The sequence below is a fragment of the Pistacia vera genome, unplaced genomic scaffold (assembly GCF_008641045.1).
Source record: "Pistacia vera cultivar Batoury unplaced genomic scaffold, PisVer_v2 Contig817, whole genome shotgun sequence".
NCBI lineage: Eukaryota > Viridiplantae > Streptophyta > Magnoliopsida > Sapindales > Anacardiaceae > Pistacia > Pistacia vera.
The window spans coordinates 29,660-51,378 of NW_022196687.1; the positions used below are offsets into that span (position 1 = coordinate 29,660).

At 33.1% G+C, this 21,719-nt stretch overlaps 2 protein-coding genes and 1 pseudogene across 2 annotated transcripts; 1 reads left to right on the forward strand and 2 right to left on the reverse strand.

The window, feature by feature from the left end:
- Positions 1 to 3,930: 3,930 nt before the first annotated feature.
- On the reverse strand, positions 3,931 to 5,234 carry LOC116117519 (annotated as a pseudogene).
- A 2,490-nt stretch (positions 5,235 to 7,724) lies between these two features.
- On the reverse strand, positions 7,725 to 10,161 carry LOC116117530 (alcohol dehydrogenase). The gene is made up of 10 exons (XM_031403541.1): positions 10,022 to 10,161; positions 9,751 to 9,887; positions 9,608 to 9,654; positions 9,196 to 9,521; positions 9,017 to 9,099; positions 8,846 to 8,921; positions 8,677 to 8,738; positions 8,469 to 8,564; positions 8,197 to 8,358; positions 7,725 to 8,081 (listed from the first exon to the last, which is right to left on the reverse strand). The coding sequence occupies exons 1-10, from the start codon at positions 10,056 to 10,058 to the stop codon at positions 7,965 to 7,967; spliced, it is 1,143 nt and encodes a 380-aa protein (XP_031259401.1). The 5' UTR covers positions 10,059 to 10,161; the 3' UTR covers positions 7,725 to 7,964.
- A 5,364-nt stretch (positions 10,162 to 15,525) lies between these two features.
- On the forward strand, positions 15,526 to 20,206 carry LOC116117513 (auxin efflux carrier component 6). The gene is made up of 7 exons (XM_031403532.1): positions 15,526 to 15,975; positions 16,204 to 16,808; positions 18,482 to 18,683; positions 18,789 to 18,874; positions 19,076 to 19,233; positions 19,310 to 19,386; positions 19,676 to 20,206. Exons 1-7 carry the CDS (start codon positions 15,548 to 15,550, stop codon positions 19,740 to 19,742), a joined length of 1,623 nt encoding a protein of 540 aa, XP_031259392.1. The 5' UTR covers positions 15,526 to 15,547; the 3' UTR covers positions 19,743 to 20,206.
- The last annotated feature ends 1,513 nt before the right edge of the window (positions 20,207 to 21,719 follow it).

Genomic DNA, 21,719 nt, shown 5'->3' on the forward strand with positions numbered 1-21,719 from the left:
GTAACGAGTGATAACTGAGACACTAAAAATTCTAACTCCAGTCTACATTAAACACATAAAATTCTTGAACTGTATTCATGGAAAAAGTGAAAACAATGTACCTTTGCAGCGAATGACCTGACAGCAGTGCATGCCATCTCTTCTTAAACTTTGAAATTGAGGAACAAATCAAACACAGAACTGAAAGACTAATTTCTTATAAGCTTTATGATCTTTGTTTCGGTGGTAATGTTCAGTTTGAGGGATATTTAATCTCAATGAAGTAGACAAAGAGTTAAATTGACGGTTAATGAATGAGATTCTTACTGGCTTAATTTAGACTTTTCAAATAAACAGTTTTGAAAACAACATGCAATTGAGGTTGTGACAAAACCACTCCAAGATATTGGTTCACGGATTTTTTAAGTCCCTGGTTTTGTGGTTTTACTGTTGGTTAAGGATAAAGATAAGATAAAGGAAGGATAAGATAAAAGACGATTGATGTTTCTGCAGGTGTTTAAATGTCTAAGTCAATGTGTTTGAAATTTTCACCTGTTAAATCAAAATGGATGCCAATAAGATAAATTAGACCCCACCACCTCTTTCATTTCATGTATAAAATAAAGATTGATTTTTTAAATATTATAACTTTGTTAACCACTATGCAATTTGCAAAACCTGTAATTGATTTCCAGTGTGTTTGCCTGTTTTACCTTCATAGTTTTAATTGTCTCATACTGTGAATTAAATGTACTTATTTACAAAAGGCATGGCCCAAAATCTCAATTTCTAGTGACATGTGAATAATTATATTAGACATAGACAACATATTCAAGATAGGTGGGACTTTTTGAACCAGATGATGAAATGGGTTTTGAATTTGGTTAAGATTAGGCAGCCAGGATTGATGACTGAAATTTGGGGCAGATGGGTATTTATGGTACCTGTAAGAATGACGAAAAGATAGAATATTTGGGTTAATATCAAAAGATTATTGGAATTATCATAAAATCATATTGGTAATGCCATTTGACGTTTTAAATTATTAATTATATATTTTGTGATCAAAGATATTCAAGTCAGTTTACTGTATTTAATTATCTTTCGGAACTTTAAAAAAAATACTAGTAAAATCTTCTTAATAAATCATTCTCATTAGGCTTGCAGAGAATGAATTCAAAATCTATATTAGGTTCTTTTGTTCTTTATCATCAGAGGAACAGGATGGTTTAATGCATGACTTGGTAGCTATTTCCAAATTAGATTTTTAATTTGCAAGAGAAGACGACAATACATGACATCTTGTTGGGTTAATGCAAGTCTATTAATTGTTACAGTGGGCTTTGAAATGAAAGAGGCCCATGAAGGGCCCAAGGGATGAAGCAGTAGTAGTAGTAAGTGGGGGTGGGGCAAAGCAAAAGGAGGGAACGGTGATGATGGGGAATTAATAAGAAAAAGTGGGGTCGACGAAGCATGCGTTGCCAGCCGTTGCCCACATGTCATATCACTATCAAATCTTAGAAACAAAAGAAATATGACAAAATAGTTGCCCCTTATTTACGGACAAACACCTTCCACTTTTCTCACTATTCTGTGTCCCTTCCAGGCCTTCAACCATATTCCTCTTTGCACTTTCATTTCTCACATCACATCTCCCATCTTCTATTTTATAAAAAATTAAAAAAAATAAAAAATAAAGGAAAGTTTCATCATGAATTGTGCTTATAACTTGAAGCATAATTCTCTTTAACACAATTTCATCATTCCACCAACATGGATAAATCACACCCTTGATTTTTATTCAGATTCAGCTCTACCAATCATATTCTTTTTTTTTTTAAATGGATTCCAGCCACGCTGCTGATAATTGAATAAAAATAACTTCAAGTTTTCAGTTCTCTTGCATAAGATTTATGAAGAAAGTGACAGAAGCTTGGTATGTTATTGTTTGGCCCTTAATTTATAAGTTGGAAAGCTACCAAACTTTTTAAGTAGAAAAGCTGATTTTAGCTCTGTGCTACTGCTTCACTACAACTCAACTTTATTGAAAAGCCCATCACTGTACAATATTGGGCGATCATTCCCACTAGATTTCCAATTTCTTTTTTCAGATTCTCAATCATCTCATTCAACCTATGCTTTTTCCCATCGAATAAGGTAAAAAAAATGTTAATTTCTATAATATTGTTCAATATATTCAAAGAAGAAGAAGAAGAAGCAGAGAGTTTTTGTTTTAACTGGCACATGAAAATGATTCAAATAAGTTAAAGGAGCCATTGTCGCTGCTTCAATACTTTTATAAGCTTAGGAACAGCCTTTCCTGCGACTGATTATTCTGGCAATGGGCAGTAGGGTTGTCTTACTTATTCTTTTTAACTTCTTGTTTGGAAAAAATATCATAAACACATTTGGTTTTCGGAATATTTTATTACTGGGAATGTTATATTAATAGAAAACCATATTACTTTCAAGATTATTGAAAATGTTTAGGGAAATATGTTTGGTTGGTTGGAATAAATTAGTAGATATCTTATATTGATATGTTTGGTTGGGAAAAATAAACTGGTGAGTACATTATATAGATTATTAAATTGATCTTCTTTATAAATAATATAATATTATTATTATTATTATTATTTTAATCATTCTTTTAACCCCTTACATTTGAGATTTTGTTAAAACACCTTGGTCATATAAAAGTTTAATTTATAACAAAATCAACCCCACCCACCCTAAGTCATTGACGAAAGTTGGCTACCACCGTTAGCCGTCATCAATAATCATCATAACGATGCAAGATCGGCTAGTCGTATGCCAATCTGGTCGTTTCTGGCCAGATAAATGGTCGGAAATGGCCAGATGGTTATGGATCTAGTTAGTAATGGCTAAATATTCTGGTTGTTTTCGACTAGATCTGTGGTCATTGTGCGTCATGGATTTGGCCATTAATGGCCAGATCTATTTTGGCACACGGTGCCATGGATTTGGCTGTTTTTGGCCTACAGTCATTTGGTTGTTTCAGATTATCGATCTCTGGCTAAAATGGCCAGATCGTTGCACATAATAGATCTGGTCCTTAACGGCCATGGATCTAGTTGTTTCCAACCAGATTTACAACTATCAATCTAGCGGGAAATGGCCAAATCGATGTAGGCCAGTCAAATCCGACCGGTCGTGTGTCGTTCCGGTGATGGTAGCTGGCGGGCGACGGTGGTCTTGGGTGGCCTACAATTTGTTTTAAATATAAGGACATTATTTTTTAAAAAACTTAATTAATTAGGGGTAAAATTGTAATAGTAGGTTCATGTAAATTAATTTAAAAAATAAGGGCATTGCTGTCTAACAATTTTAATAGTTAAGGGTAAAATTGTAACAAAAATAAAATTATCAAGTAATCTTAAAATATCTAAGAAAATAAAGGTAATCAAATTATTTCATGTACAACTAAAAGTAATTATTATTGATGTTGAAACTTAAAAGATTATAAAAATCTTATATTACTTAACAACTAACCCCCAATCAAACACACCCTTAAAGTTTTTGAATTTATTCATTCATATGGTAATTTTTGCAATTTTATAATCAGATGGACACTCAGAGTTTGAAAATTGTATTATAAATACCATTTTATCCGAACTCTGTTATGTTACCATTTGTGATAATATTCTTTGCCATGTTGTTAAATCCTTAAGAATAATAAATAAATAAAAGGAAAAAGAAGAACTAGTTGAATCTTGAATTTGCTTCTTTCTTTGTTTGTACTTCATTTTTCATTGCAATTTTGAGTAAAATATTAAATAAAAGAGGAGAGTCATTATCAGTGATTCCTATATTTCCTAACTCATCAACTACTTAATTATTAGAGGAATAAGTAAGGTCGGGTTGCCCTGCCTCCATATTTACTCCATAAAATAAAATTAATTATTTCATATAAATATGTTTAATTACTAATTAATCAAGCTGATTTATGGAAAAATCATCAACACCAATAATCCTAGAAGCCCCAGCAATCCTTGCTCCTTCAGCAGCCTAATCGAATGTACCAAACATAAATTTCATATGGTCATTGAAAATTTTAGTGAAAAACACTAAAACAATTCATAGGGCAGTAAAAATACTCACAGCAAGCCCACAGCACCCAAGCCAAAGATAGCAACTGTTGACCCTTTTGAAGGTTTTGCAACATTAAGAGTGGCCACAAGACCTAATAAAAAAACAACAAAAATTAATTCATACCAATTCAACAAAGAATTGAGTTTTACTGGAATAAAAGAAAAAATATTCCCATGTTTCTGTACCTGTTGAAATTCCACAGCTGAGAACACAAACTTTGTCAAGAGGAGCCAGGGGGTTGATCTTGGCAACACAGCCAACATGGACCACTGTTACTCACTAAAGGTTGATGTGCCAACAAAAGGTAAATTGGTTTGCCATGATGGAGAATCTGATTTTCCATCATTGAGCATAACACCCTGTCAGTGTTGATCCTAAGAAGATCAAACATGTTGCTCTCTTCCGACTTACAGTGAGCACAATCTTGCATTCCCGTGAACACAGGGAGCACATGATCCCCCGGTTTGAGATCAGTCACCCCCTCACCAACACTCTCCACAATCATTACACCAATACAGAATCAATTCATCAAATGCATAAATGAAATTACATGAGATATTGAATACAAATGCAAAATTTCACATACCCTCCAGCTCATGGCGTAGATTCTAGGAAAAAGAGGGTTCTGCCCCTGTAAAAGAAAAGAATCATTTGGATGCATTCAGTAGGTGTCAAGTCACTACAAAATGTTCTTGTTATCAAATGTGAAGATATTTACCTTGGCTTCCCAGAAGTAAACATCAGTGTGACAAAGGGAGTATAAGGATCTTCTACGAACTTCATTTGCTTGTGGAGGTGCCACCTCCACTTCTTCAATCACCAATGGCTTCCCAGCTTCCCACGCCACAGCAGCTACATAAAGAAAACAAAAATCATTAGTTACAGTAACGAATGAAACTGAGACACATAAAAAATCCTAACTCGAGTCCACATTAAACATAAAATTCTTGAACTGTATTCATGGAAAAAGAAGAAAAACAAGTACCTTTGCAGCGAATGACTGACAGCAATGCATGCCATCCTTCTTAAACTTTGAAATTGGAACAAATTAAACACAGAACTGAAGACATAATTTTTATAAGCTTTATGACTCTTTTGTTTCGGTGGGTAATGGTTCCAGTTTGAGGGATATTTATACTCATGAAAGTAGACAAGAGTTAAATTGATGGTAATATATAATGAGTTCTTACTGGCTTAATTTAGACTTTCAAAGAACAGTTTTTGAAAACAACATGCAATTGGCGGTTCACTGGATTTTTAAGTCCCTGGTTTAGTTGTTCACTGTTGGTAAGGATAAAGATAAAGTAAAGATAAAAGATGATGTGTTCTGCAGGTGTTTAAAAGTCTTAAGTCAATGTGTTTGAAATTCTAACCTGTTAAATCAAAATGGATGCCAATAAGATAAATTAGACCCACCCACGAGCCTTTTTCATTTCATGTATAAAATAAGATATGATCATTTAATTTAAAATATTTAAATTTGTTAACCACTATGCAATTTGCAAAACCTGTAATTGATTTCCAGTGTGTTTGCCCTGTTTCAACTTTATAGTTTTAATTTGATCATACATGTGAAATTAAATGTACTTATTTACAATAAGGATGGCCCAAAATCTCATATTTCTAGTGACATGTGAATAATTATTATAGACATTAGACAACAATATTCAAGATAGGTGGTGACTTTTTGAACCAGATAATGAAATGTGTTTGGATTTGGTTAACATAGGCAGCCAGGATTGACTGAAATTTGGGGCAGATGTGTATTCCATGGTACTGTAAGAATGACGAAGCAAGAATATTATGGGTTTAAATATCAAAAGATTATTGGAAATTATCGTAAAATCATACTGAAAATGCCATTGACTTTTTTTTTTTTTTTTCCAAAGTATTTGAATCAATTTACACGTACTTAATTAATCCTCGAAATCTTAAAGTAAAAATCTAATAAATCATCTTAATAATCATCTTCATAAGTGCTTGAAGAGACTTAAACTCAAAATCCATATTAAATATTTTACTCTTATCATAGGACGAACTAATGGTGATTTAATGCCATTGACTTGGTAGCTAATCCAGATTTTAATTTGAAAGAAGAAGACGACAATACATGACATCTTGTGGGTTAATGCAAGTCTATTAATTGTTACAGTGGGCTTTGAAATGAAAGAGGCCCATGAAGGGCCAAGGGATGAAGCAGTAGTAGTAGTAAGTGGGGGTGGGGCAAAGCAAAAGGAGGGAACGGTGATGATGGGGAATTAAAAGAAAAAGTGGGGTCGACGAAGCATGCCGTGGTTGAAATTGAAGCTTGGGGTTTGTTTGCTTGGTTAATTGGAGTGTTTTTGACCGAAAATCCCATCCAATCACCCTTCCCCTTTAGCCTACCCACCACTTGTTTGTTGTTTTTCCCTAACCAACCCTAGAGTGAGTGGAGGCCGGTGAACGGTGAGCAATCGATGTCAGGGTTGTTGGGGGTTTTGGAGAGAAAGTGCCGGTGGTTCAAAAAGGTGGTGTTGAGAGGGATTTTCAGTGTCGGGAACAACCGGAAAAGCTTAAAGCGCGCAAGCCAAACCCAAGGGTGGTGGTTGATGAACAACGGGGTGAGAAGGTTGATGGTGGTATGAGTTTTGGTGAGGGGGCTATGGGGAGTGTGATGGGGTTACGGGGCTGGTTAACGACGTCAAAAACAGGCTAATTTGGCTTGGATCGACGGCTTGCGGTGGGTGTTTTTGTGCAAATCGGCTCAAATTCCGGCCATATATAGGATAAATTGGTTGGGAGATGATTGAGAAGATGAAAGAGTATTTTTGTCTTCACAATAAATATCATTATATTTAACAGAAATTAATAACGGAATATGATATTTGCGTAGTAAAATTGCATTTTGAAACGTGGAAAAGTGTCAGTAAGCCATTTTTGGGTGGAAAAAAGTCGTTTACTCTTTTGCGTTAGCAAAAATAGGCAAGACCATGGAAGAGAGAACACTTTTATCATTGGAATAGAAATGATTGACACGTCAAAAATAGTATGTTTGTTTCATTTATAGCTATCCATTTTATTCAAAGTTAGATCAAATGGTTGAAAATTAAGTGATATAAATGAAAGGGTGTTTAGAAAACTATGAGTCGGTTAGGTACTAGAAAATTCTTAGAGAATCTGCTGTAATACATAAACATTTTCTTGCACACAAAAGACCATATTTTTATTTTTTCCAAGAGGTTAGGCAGTCAAGAAGATTTACTCTCTTTATTGATTTATTGAGTTTAAACCTTAAGATCATTTACCACATTGGTAGTTGAACTTTGAAGATTAAGTTTGTAAGGTGTTTAATGGGCCTTAAGGCTAGTCAAGGTGTACGCAAACTGATCTAAACATCCAATAATTAAAAATAAAAAATAAAAAAACCATATTTTTCTTATATGAAAACTAGAGTTCAATTATTTTCTAGTACTAGTTGAGGTGCTGAAATTTGCTTTACAATAAGAGATTGTCCTAAGCAACTTTTAAGATACTTCCCGACACATTTTGAAGAAAAAATGATAAAGGTTTTGCTTCCGCTATATTAGCTAGCCAGGACTGCAAACTTGCACATTCCATTTCTATTTTAGCAAAAAGCCTAAGAATATTGGGTGTAATAGAGAATTTTAGAATGTTCCTTCAATCAATCTCCTAACCAAAGTTTTATTGTATAAAGATGAAAGTTGAACAACTGAATACATTCACATATTCTCTTTTCCAGGCAAGAATGCAATTGAATACAATACACAAAAAACTTTACCACAAGTACTTAATATGCATATACACATAGTCATAAAGACAACCTTTATGATGTGCCAATTCACGAAACTCTGTTAATTTCCTTCAACCAAATCCTACTCTTCCATGCGGATGATGCATCGAATCCCTTCGCCTTTAAGCATGTACTCAAACGCCTTGTTGATCTCAGAGAATGGAACTGAATGGGTGATGAACTTTTCCACTTCAAGCTCCTACAACATTTTACATGGAATTAATATGTGCGTATGCAAAATTTTAGTAAGCATTAAAATTTTCCCATGTTGAAAGTTACTTTAAAACCAGTTGAATTCGAATTAGTTTGCATACCTTAGTCATATATTTTTCAACCACAGAGGGAAGGTCAGAACGGGGCTTGTAGTTTCCAAAGAATGTGCCCTTGAGTGTTCTTTCATTTAGTAAATTCATAGGGTGAGTCTTGAACACAGCATCTTTATGAGGAACCCCCACAAGAACAGCAACACCCCAACCCTGAGATTAAATTTTATGGCTCATTAGCATTCTAAAATAAACATGTTTGGACTAATAGTTCATGCTAAATTTAGTTTGACGTAGGAGGAATGTGAACTTTATGAAATTACATCATGGACACATTCAAATGCAGAAATCATGGCATCAACATTTCCAGTACATTCAACGCTTCTGTCCACTCCTCCATTGGTAATCTCAGCAATCACCTAGTAATTCAGCAATGTGTAGGCAATTGTTTAGAACATTATCAGATGCAAGATCAGAAATATTAATGTGAACACTAGTAGCAATATGAGGAAAAAGAATCCAGAGACAAACCTCTTGAACTGGTTTCTTGTGATCTTTTGGGTTCACAAATTCAGTCACTCCAAACTTCTTTGCTGAAAAAACAAGGTAAAATCTCAGAACTGTAGCAAGCAATGGTTCTTTCACTGATAGATTTTAACTGTTAGTTATAGTTATATATTGTAAGAAACAGATAGTTTACCTTCTTTAAATCTATTTGAATTCAAATCAACACCAATAATCCTAGAAGCCCCAGCAATCCTTGCTCCTTCAGCAGCCTAATCGAATGTACCAAACATAAATTTCATATGGTCATTGAAAATTTTAGTGAAAAACACTAAAACAATTCATATGGGCAAGTAAAAATACTCACAGCAAGCCCTACAGCACCCAAGCCAAAGATAGCAACTGTTGACCCTTTTGAAGGTTTTGCAACATTAAGAGTGGCACCAAGACCTAATAAAAAACAACAAAAATTAATTCATTACCAATTCAACAAAGAATTGAGTTTTACTGGAATAAAAGAAAGAAAATATTCCCATGTTTCTGTACCTGTTGAAATTCCACAGCTGAGAACACAAACTTTGTCAAGAGGAGCCAGGGGGTTGATCTTGGCAACACAACCAACATGGACCACTGTGTACTCACTAAAGGTTGATGTGCCAACAAAATGGTAAATTGGTTTGCCATTGATGGAGAATCTTGATTTTCCATCATTGAGCATAACACCCCTGTCAGTGTTGATCCTAAGAAGATCACACATGTTGCTCTCTTCAGACCTACAGTGAGCACAATCTTTGCATTCCCCAGTGAACACAGGGAGCACATGCTCCCCCGGTTTGAGATCAGTCACCCCCTCACCAACACTCTCCACAATCCTATTCACCAATACAGAATCAATTCAGCAAATGCATAAATGAAATGTACATTGAGATATTGAATACAAATGCAAAATTTCACATACCCTCCAGCCTCATGGCCGTAGATTCTAGGAAACAGAGGGTTCTGCCCCTGTAAAAGAATAAAATAAATCATTTGGATGCATTCAGATAGTGTGTCCAAGTCACTACAAAATGTTCTTGTTTATCAAATTGTGAAGATATTTACCTTGGCTTCCCAGAAGTAAACATCAGTGCGACAAAGGGAAGTATAGAGGATCTTCATACGAACTTCATTTGCTTGTGGAGGTGCCACCTCCACTTCTTCAATCACCAATGGCTTCCCAGCTTCCCACGCCACAGCAGCTACATAAAAGAAAACAAAACTCATTAGTTATAGTAACGAGTGATAACTGAGACACATAAAAATTCTAACTCCAGTCTACATTAAACATAAAATTCTTGAACTGTATTCATGGAAAAAGATGAAAACAATGTACCTTTGCAGCGAATGACCTGACCAGCAGTGCATGCCATCTCTTCTTAAACTTTGAAATTGAGAACAAATCAAACACAGAACTGAAAGACTAATTTCTTATAAGCTTTATGACTCTTTTTGTTTCGGTGGGTAATGTTTCCAGTTTGAGGGGATATTTATACTCCATGAAAGTAGACAAAGAGTTAAATTGACGGTTATATATGAATGAGATTCTTACTGGCTTAATTTAGACTTTTCAAATAAACAGTTTTTGAAAACAACATGCAATTGACGGTTGTGACAAAACCACTCCAAGATATTGGTTCACTGGATTTTTAAGTCCCTGGTTTTGTGGTTTTACTGTTGGTTAAGGATAAAGATAAAGATAAAGATAAGGATAAAGATAAAAGACGATTGATGTTTCTGCAGTGTTTTAAATGTCTAAGTCAATGTGTTTGAAATTTTCACCTGTTAAATCAAAATGGATGCCAATAAGATAAATTAGACCCCACCAACCTCTTTCATTTCATGTATAAAATAAAGATTGATTTTTTTTAAATATTATTAAACTTTGTTAACCACTATGCAATTTGCAAAACCTGTAATTGATTTCCAGTGTGTTTGCCCTGTTTTAACTTCATAGTTTTAATTTGATCATACATGTGAAATTAAATGTACTTATTTTACAATAAGGAATGGCCCAAAATCTCATATTTCTAGTGACATGTGAATAATTATTATTAGACATTAGACAACAATATTCAAGATAGGTGGTGACTTTTTGAACCAGATGATGAAATGGGTTTTGAATTTGGTTAAGATTAGGCAGCCAGGATTGACTGAAATTTGGGGCAGATGTGTATTTCATGGTACCTGTAAGAATGACGAAGTAAGAATATTATGGGTTTAAATATCAAAAGATTATTGGAAATTATCATAAAATCATATTGATAATGCCATTTGACTTTTTTATAATTATTATTATTATTATTATTTTGTGATCAAAGATATTCAAGTCAGTTTTTATGTACTTTAATTAATCTTTCGAAATCTTAAAATAAATAATCTAGTAAATCTTCTTAATAATCATTCTCATTAGTGCTTGCAGAGACTTGAATTCAAAAATCTATATTAGTTCATTTTGTTCTTTTATCATCAGAGGAACTAAGGATGGTTTAATGCCATTGACTTGGTAGCTATTTTTCCAAATCTAGATTTTAATTTGCAAGACGAAGACGACAATACATGAGATCTTGTTGGGTTAATGCAAGTCTATTAATTGCTACATTGGGCTTTGAAATGAAAGAGGCCCATGAAGCAGTAGTAGTAGTAGTAAGCGTGATTATTAAGTGGGGATGGGGGGCAAAGCAAAAGGAGGGGACGGTGATGATGGGGAATTAATAAGAAAAAGTGGGGTCGAGGAAGCATGCGTTGCCAGCCGTTGCCCACATGTCATATCACTATCAAATCTTAGAAACAAAAGAAATATGACAAAATAGTTGCCCCTTATTTACAGACAAACACCTTCCACTTTTCTCACTATTCTGTCAGTGTCCCTTCAACCATATTCCTCTTTGCACTTTCATTTCTCACATCACATCTCCCATCTTCTATTTTATAAAAAATAAAAAAAGTTTCATCATGAATTGTGCTTATAACTTGAAGCATAATTCTCTTTAACACAATTTCATCATTCCACCAACATGGATAAATCACACCCTTGATTTTTATTCAGATTCACCTCTACCAATCATATTCTTTTTTTTTTAAATGGATTCCAGCCACGCTGCTGATAATTGAATAAAAATAACTTCAAGTTTTCAGTTCTCTTGCATAAGATTTGTGAAGAAAATGACAGAAGCTTGGTATGTTATTGTTTGGCCCTTAATTTATAAGTTGGAAAGCTACCAAACTTTTTAAGTAGAAAAGCTGATTTGAGCCCTCTGCTACTGCTTCACTACAACTCAACTTTATTGAAAAGCCCATCACTGTACAATATTGGGCGATCATTCCCACTAGATTTCCAATTTCTTTTTTCAGATTCTCAATCATCTCATTCAACCTATGCTTTTTCCCATCGAATAAGGTAAAAAAAATGTTAATTTCTATAATACTGTTCAATATATTCAAAGAAGAAGAAGAAGAAGCAGAGAGTTTTTGTTTTAACTGGCACATGGAAATGATTCAAATGAGTTAAAGGAGCCATTGTCGCTGCTTCAACACTTTTATAAGCTTAGGAACAGCCTTTCTCTGGCAAATGGGCAGTAGGGTTGTCTTACTTAATTCTTTTTAACGTCTTGTTTGGGAAAAATATCATAAACGTGTTTGGTTTTTTGAAAACTGTATTATTAAAAATATTATATTAATAAAAAGATATATTACCTTCAAGATTATTGAGAATGTTTAAAAAAATATGTTTAGTTGGTTGAAATAAATTAGTGGATATATTATATTGATATATATTGATATGTTTGGTTGGGAGAAATAAACTGGTAAATATATTATATAGATTATTAAGTGGCTCTTATTTATAAATATTAATATAATAATATTTTTATTATTATTTTTTTAATCATTCTTTTAACCCCCTATATTTGAGATTTTGTTAAAACACCTCAACCATATAAAAGTTTAATTTATAATAAAATCACCCCCACACACCCTAAGCCACTGCCTAAAGTCAGCCACCACCGTCATGAATCTGGCCATTAATGGCCAAATCTATTCCGGCACACGGCGCCATGGATCTAGATGTTTTCGGCCTACAGTCATCTGGTCGTTTCCGGCTATCGACCTGGCCGAAATGGCCAGATCGGTGCACATAATAGATCTGGACCTTAACGGCCATGGATCCAGTTGTTTCCAACCAGATTTATAACTATCAATCTAGCTGGAAATGGTCAGATCGACGTAGGCCAATCAGATCCGGCCGGTCGTGCACCATTCGAGCTATGGTAGCTGGCGGGCAACGGTAGTCTTGGGTGGCCTATAATTTGTTTTAAATATAAAGGTATTATTTTCTTAAAAAAATTTAATTAATTAGGGGTAAAATTGTAATGACAAGTTCATGTAAATTAATTTAAAAAATAAGGGCATTATTGTTCAAAAATTTTAATAGTTAAGGGTAAAATTGTAACAAAAATAAAATTATCAAGTAATCTAAAAATATCTAAGAAAATAGAGATAATCAAATTATCTCTTATATAACTAACAGTAATTACTATTAATGTTAAAAGATTATTAAAATCTTATATTACTTAACAACTAAACGTGATAATCAAGTAATATAAGATACATTACTTTAGTAATAAGGGATTACCCCGAACCAAACACACCTTTAAAGTTTTTGAATTTATTCATTCATATGGTAATTTTTGCAATTTTATAATCAAATGGACACTCAGAGTTTGAAAATTGTAATATAAATACCATTTTATCCGAACTCTGTTAATGTTACCGTTTGTGATAATATTCTTTGCCATGTTGTTAAATCCTTAAGAATAATAAATAAATAAAAGGAAAAAGAAGAACTAGTTGAATCTTGAATCTGCTTCTTTCTTTCTTTGTACTTCATTTTTCATTGCAATTTTGAGTAAAATATTAAATAAAAGAGGAGAGTCATTATCAGTGATTCCTATATTTCCTAACTCATCAACTACTTAATTATTAGAGGAATAAGTAAGGTCGGGTTGCCCTGCCCCCATATTTACTCCATAAAATAAAATTAATTTTTTCATATAAATATGTTTAATTACTAATTAATCAAGCTGATTTATGGAAAAATCATTCTGTCTAGACCTCATCAAACAACTCATCTCAATCTTTTTTTTTTTAAGCACATCTCTGTTTAAATTATTAATTATAAGCTAACTTAGTTTCCTATTTTAATAGCTAATCTTTAATTAATATTAGAAAAAATCGTAATGATTGTATAAATTATATAGATAATCTTTTTGTTCTTTTGTGGGTATATATGTACAATATATAATTAATTATGTCACATAAATTATAATATCAAAGCCAAATATAAAACATTGATTTTAAATGTGTCCGCCAATTACACATATAAATTATTTTGTGAAAAGGGGTTTCCATGGACAGGGGCAGCATCATTAATTTTCAACAAGGATGTTTAATTTTTTATCTTTATATATCATGCTTGAGATTAATTGTCATCATATTAATTCATGTATTATCATGCCACAATATTGGTCGGCCGATCGTGCGGTCTAGATTGATTCCTCAACTAATTTTAACGAGTTGAATAATGTAAAAGAAAGATGAGTAATCTTTTATGGGTTCAAAAATGGAATTTCCTTAATAAGCTAATGAGTGTGGCAGTGGCACATTCAACTAAAATCATTAAAAACAATTGTCGATATTTTCCAAAGTGCTTTTCATTATTGCTGTTCTCATTTCACTTATATTTACTAGTTTCAAAAGATGTAGCAAAATAATTTACCAATTCCCACCACAAAATATTTTCGGTGACATTCAATATTATTAACTTATTAGATGAGTAAACCACTTTTACCCACCCATGGTTTGCCTTAATGACACTTTCCCTCCCAAAAAGTTTTAAAATATTATTTTTTATCCAAAGTTTATATTCCGTTAAAATACTCTTCCTCACCATCGTTTGAACCTTCAGTCTCCTCTCTACAAAATATCTCTCACTTGGGCCCCTGATTTATTACTGATTGTCAGTCATCGCAAAGCTAAGGTTTTCTGTTCTTAGCTGATTTCCGTCTGATGGTGAATAATTAATCAATCACCATTATTCGATTCGCCGACTTCCACTTTACAAAACCCCTTTCACCTTGGCTCTTGATAACTCGTTGAACGCTGGTTAAGAAAGTGAAATGTATTTTGAGATATAAACTTTGGGTACGACAGTAATATTTTGAAACTTTTTGAGTAGGAAAGTGTTATTAAGACAAATCTTGGGTGAGAAAAAGTCGTTCACTACTATTAGAATTATGTATATATATTAAATCAAGTTGTAAATTATTCTACATACATTCATTTTACAACTTACTCTATTTCATTTCTTGATATTCGACGTACTATAAAGAATGTTTTGGAATGAAAATTTATAGACATATTAAATTACTTAATTTATGGGTCTGTCTTGAATATATATATTTATAAGAATGGAAGAAATATTTAATTTATTTATTTTACTTTTTTGACAATAATCCTCATATATATATATATATATTGTATGTCTGTATATACTCTTCACAATAAATATATTGAATATTTAGGATAATGGTACGTGTAGAATGAATTAGCTAATTATATATATAATGAAATAATAAGATCTTTACTTAGTTTGCCTCGTGGACAATTGAATTAAGCAATCCTCACAACATGATTCACCACTAACCTTACCAACCGAAATTCCCGCTAACAACAGTACCTCTCCAGTAAATCACAAACTTTCCCAAGGTCAAATCCGTCCACAATTCTCCTATATAAACACGCACCTCAATGCAAATTTACATAAACATAAATCTCCCTCAATCAAACTCACCATCCTCTCAAAATGATAACTGCAGATGATTTTTACAAGGTCATGTGCGCCATGGTGCCTTTATACTTCGCAATGCTGGTGGCTTATGGCTCCGTCAAGTGGTGGCGAATCTTCACGCCCGACCAGTGCTCCGGCATCAACCGGTTCGTCGCCGTTTTCGCTGTTCCCGTTTTGTCCTTCCACTTCATCGCTCAAAACAACCCTTACCAAATGGACACCAAGTTTATTTTGGCCGATACTCTGTCCAAGATTTTTGTTCTTTTCTTGCTCTCTATTTGGGCCGTCTTCTTCCATGGTGGCTTGGATTGGCTCATCACTCTTTTCTCGGTCACCACTTTGCCTAACACTCTCGTCATGGGCATCCCTTTGCTCAACGCCATGTACGGCGAGTTCACTCAGAGCCTCATGGTGCAACTCGTCGTTCTTCAATGTATCATCTGGTATAATTAATTACTTTGTCTTCTTCTTTGGCTAGACTACTTTTCAATGTACCTGAAAAGTTTAAATTTTGAAAACACAACCAAGATCAAAAACACATCTTTAGCTGAAAAGCAATATTCTTTTTACGCTTAAAAAAGCTAACTTTCTCTAACAAATAAAATAAAAACACAAAGAAAACAAGAACATTTTACACATTTTCATGTTGTTTCGTTTTTTTCCTTTTGCAGGTATACACTTTTGCTTTTTCTCTTCGAATACAGAGCGGCGACTCTTTTAATCCAAACACAATTTCCTGGCCCTGCAGCAGCCTCCATCACCAAGTTCGAGCTCGACAACGACGTCATCTCCCTCGACGGCCGTGACCCACTTAAAACAGAGTCCGAAACCGACGGAAACGGCCTTATCCGTGTCCGTATCCGGCGGTCCACTTCATCGGCCCCAGACTCAGCTCTATCATCGTCCATATGTCTCACTCCCAGAGCATCGAATCTCTCCAACGCTGAGATATTCTCCATTAACACTCCGGCTCCATTGCACGACTACCATTACAACTCAAACAACGAAATCGTATTCTGGGGCTCCGCCACGAGTCCGCGGTTGTCGGGGTACGCGTCCTCTGACGCCTACTCGTTGCAGCCCACCCCACGCGCCTCGAACTTCAATGAAATGGATACGATCACCGTCATGACAACGAACACTCCTACGTGGGCACGTTCTCCGGTTAACGGGAAAGTCTACCGGCAGCAGTCTCCGGTGGTCCCTGGCGTGAAAAAGATGTGGGAGTCGCCAGGGATGTCTCAAGGTGACAGACAGAGCTGCAAAGACGTTGCGGGTACGTTCACATTACTTTCTTAATTCTCTCTCTAAACGTTGTCGTTACACAAAAGAAATGTTAAGATAAAATTATAGAAGAGATTAGTTATATCTAAGGAAACGGAAACATGAGCAGCTTTTAGAGGAGGTGATGGATTGTACGGAAAGTCTTGGAAGAAGATGAATGTAGTTGTTGTCGGAATCTGAATCTGAATCTGAAACCAACAGATTCACAAGATTTTGTTTGGTTTCGTGACATGATAATAACGGAATTAACTAACAATTTTACGTAATGGAATGGAAGGAGTTAAACTTGATTGGGTTTTAGAGTAGAGGTGGCCCCAGTTAATTCCAAGTTTAATTTCAATCTAGCCATTGATTATATTAATTAGAGGTTTTTGAAGATTTATTATTTTATTTTCTCTCTTTTTTCACCCAAGGCCCCAAAGACCATCTGAAAACATACAAATTATCAGTTTTCAAAAATTATGTATAAAAATTTGACAAAAATATTTTTAATAGTGTAAATATTTGATTTTTTTTTCATTTTCCAAAAATATTTACTACCAAATAATTTTTATTTTTTTATTTTTATAAGATGAAAAGTATCTTAAATAATTTTTAGTTTAAAGTAACTTTCCAAATTCAGATTTATCAAATACGTTTATTAATTTAAATTAGTGAAACGAAAAAAAAAAAAATGTTTTTTCAAGAATTATTAATACCATTATTTGTTGAATTGACCATTGTAATTATAGAATTAGAATCTCTCCTCGCCTAAGGGCATAATATTTATCCAATGATACAAATATTTGACCACCTTCAATATTTCTAGTAAGATCTTCAAAATCTAATATAAAATTAGACAACCAAACACATGTACATATGTAACCTGGATAAATAATATTTTGTTCTCTTTTGTCCTAAGTTTCCTCATATAAAATTAAAATTAGGCAGACAAAGAAAAGTGGCCTAATATAATATGGTCAAAAAATAATTTAAATTTTTATCATCTAATGTCAAGGATCTTATTAATTCATACACAACATCATTACCTTTGAGCACGTGTGTAATGATAAGGGGGTGACCTAATTATTAATTAATTCTCTAATTGGCTCTTTTAACTAAAGATTCTCGTTAATTAAAGTAGTAATTAATACTAATTCTAACACACCAAATCTTGGTCGGCCATTATTTTTCACTTTATAAATGTTTTCCATTGACCTTTTTATATTTTTTGCACCAATTTCTTCTTTCTTTTTGGGTTAAAACTTTTGACATCTTTTTATTTTTGTCATATACATTAATCAACTTATTTTTTATTTACCCTATAGACTAGGTTTCCATATTTGTGTTTTTTTGTTTTTTTTTAATATGATTTTAATTAACTTTACTGAGTTATCAAGTCAATAACATTACATACTTTTATAAATAATAAAATTGTTTTCTTTTTTAATTTTATTAACAGCATACTTGAGTTAAATTATTGATATTATATTATGTTTGGGTTCAGAAGCAGTGATTTAATTTTTTGACAGCCTTTCTGAGTTGTTCATCGAATAATGAAGAGAGGTGTTGCCTTTAATAAAGATGAATGATTCACAAATAATGTTAAAAAATAAAATAAAAAATTAAAGTCACGAATTTTCAGAGGATTAGCAATATTGATAATTTTCTTTCATGAATTTTCAGAGAAAGAAATAAGTTTCAGAGACAATGCAAAAATTCCAATGCCGGAGGATACAGAAGCCAGAGAAGCAGCAACAGATCAGAAAATGCCACATGCCTTAGTGATGATTCGACTCATTCTTACAGTAGTTGGAAGGAAACTTTCTCGGAATCCAAACACATACTCAAGTGTTTTAGGCCTTCTTTGGTCTCTAATCTCATTCAAGTGAGTCCATTCATTCATTAATCACATTACTTCAATAAAATTTCCCCAGTTGAGAACCTAAAATGTGGACACTTATAAAAAGATTTGCTGGATTTCTCTTAACAGATGGGATGTGGGGATGCCCAGTTTGGTGAAATATTCAATCAAAATAATTTCAGATGCAGGCCTTGGAATGGCCATGTTCAGTTTAGGTATTTTATTTTCAGCCTTTTTCACATAAGTTCACATGGTTTAGCAGCAACATAAATGTCAGCATTTATGATTATCATGTTACCTTTCGCATGAATTTTACTGCTGAAATTGTGCCTCAATATTTTATCGAATTGGGTCGGTGTGTTTTTGAATTGCAGAAATGGTAACTCTGATTAGGACTGATATGCCTAAATTTGCAGGGTTGTTCATGGCCCTGCAGCCCCGGATCATTGCCTGCGGCACCAAAAGGGCAACCGTGGGGATGGCAATCCGGTTCATCTGTGGCCCCATTGTAATGACCGCCGCGTCCCTTGTCGTTGGACTGAAAAGTGTTAAGCTCCACGCTGCCATTGTGCAGGTATAATAATGTCCATGCTTTTAAAGGTAACTGCATTTTATGAAAGATTTGACATTTTGTTAATGGTGAACTTCAGGCAGCTCTTCCTCAAGGGATTGTACCATTTGTTTTCGCCAGAGAGTATGGGTTGCATCCTGATATATTGAGTACAGGGTAAGTAAAAATCAGATTGAAATTGTGTTACCTGATCTGACTTCATAATCCTGAGAAAGCGATCTACTTTGCTTTTATGACAACTTTAAGAAAGCATAAATCCTGAGAGCTTTAGGAAAAGGAATGTTAATTATACATTTTGGTAATGTGGAGGCACAACTAATTGGACATAATTATGAATCTGTGACTGAAAAGCTCATTTCGACCTTTTCTTTTAGTGGCAATAATCATACATATTCACAGAGCACTTCAAAACCTGATACATATTTTTAAATTTCTGGCTTTGCAGGGTTATCTTCGGGATGTTAGTTTCCTTACCAGTAACCCTCCTCTATTACATATTTTTAGGCCTGTGAAACTAAAAATATTGGAAAATATGTCACAGAGAGAGCTTATGATTTGACGTTCAATATTGGAAAATATAATCTTTGCCTTGAATTTCGCCTACGCCGACGATGACGACGTCTACATCCTGGATTTATTAGCCATTATACAACAAGTGATTGATTAGCAAGATCGAAAAGTGGTATCAGTGAAAGCAGACTGACTTGTATGATTTTGAAAAGTCAAAAGTGTTATAAGTTTTAGAAAATGACAGGATGAAATTGATTGTAGAAATGCATGCTCAGGTCAGAGCTTAATGTGATGTAGTTATTCTAGTACATAGAGTAGTGGTGGCCGAAAGAAGAAAACAAAAAAAAAAAAAAGGGAAAAATCATGACTTATGATTAAGTTAGGAGACTTATTTATCTTGTTGTTGGAGGTGGGTAAAGTAAAGTTGCTACAACAATATATAAATATGTATGTTTGGACTCAAGATGAAACCAAAAAAAAAAAAAAAAAAAAAAAAAAGCAGAAAAATTATATATGTTTCTGCTTCTACTTTTGCTTCCTTTTTTTTTTTTTTAATAGGATTATTGTCAAGAACGAGTTGAATGCCTTCTTTTTGAAGCTTTGTGAAGAAAAGAGAGGTTAATTCTTGATTTGATGTTGATATACTAAATGTAAAAAGAAGGTAGAATTTGGATTACAGGCCAAAACCCAAAAAGCTTAAACATCAAAATCTTTGTCATCGATTAAAGAATTTGATTAACATAATAATGTGTTTCATATACTGATTAACTACTCATTTTGGACATTCAAAAAGGCCATTAATATGCAATATTTAATTAAATGATATACAGTTAGCTTTAGTCAAGCTTAGAATTGGGCTCCAATTAAAACTAAAGGATTTATATGTTACCAGTATCATTGTAGATTTGTAATATAACAGATTCAGATATTCTGATAATGTTTATTGAATTATTATTATGGTAATGTTTTAATATAAAATATAAAGGATGGATAACACAATTAAAATATTAGGAAAGTCCCTTAATGTTAAATTGGATTGATACCATATTGCAATTAAACTTTAGTAGCAACACATAGTACAAACCATAATTAAGGAACTTAATAGAGTGAGATTGTTCACATAATCATTAAAATTTTGATTTTTAATATATATATATATAATGATTGATTTTAGAAAAAAATCATATTTACGATATGTATAAACAATTTATATGTATAGTATTATTATAAAAGTACATTAGAACCTCTCTATAATGATATTATATATAAGAATAATCTCCATATAGTAAAAAAAAATTATAGTTCCAACTTGAGTCAATTATAAATAAGAATAAATTTCATATTATAATAAGTTATATTTTTTTAGGTCCTGTCTTACGGAATTTGCTTCCACATAGTAATAATTACATGTATATTGTAAAAAATATATGCTATGTTACAGTAAAAGTTTAAGATAAAATAAAAATATATATCTAAAATTGTTTGGGACAATGATTTATGCTTTAGAGTTATCACCACATCTTTTATATTGTGAGTACGTAATAAGCCGTTAGTATGAACACCTTCTTGTTGAAGCTAAAATATTTCTAACTTCTCAAGTATGTTTAAAGCTTCTTGACACGAAACTTTTGGTATTTTCGTACTATCATCCTTAGGATCATCTCCTTCTTTATCTTGTCTAATTTCAACAATGATTTTTTTTTAGTTAAAACGTATATGACTTGTTGCTCAAATAATATTCCTAACAATTACACTTCTATTAAGTTATAATCTCCTCGTAGTAATAAAATTAATGGGTTCAATATTATATATATGGAATATAGAGTGGTTCTACTTTATATACTTTCTCCTATTCAATATTGTAAACACATTAATTGAGATCCACACATAATATTATTGGAAAAATTAAATATAAAGTATAAAATTAAATGCATACAAGTCAACGTATATAATATACTTTATCCTGAATGGTTGGTGTT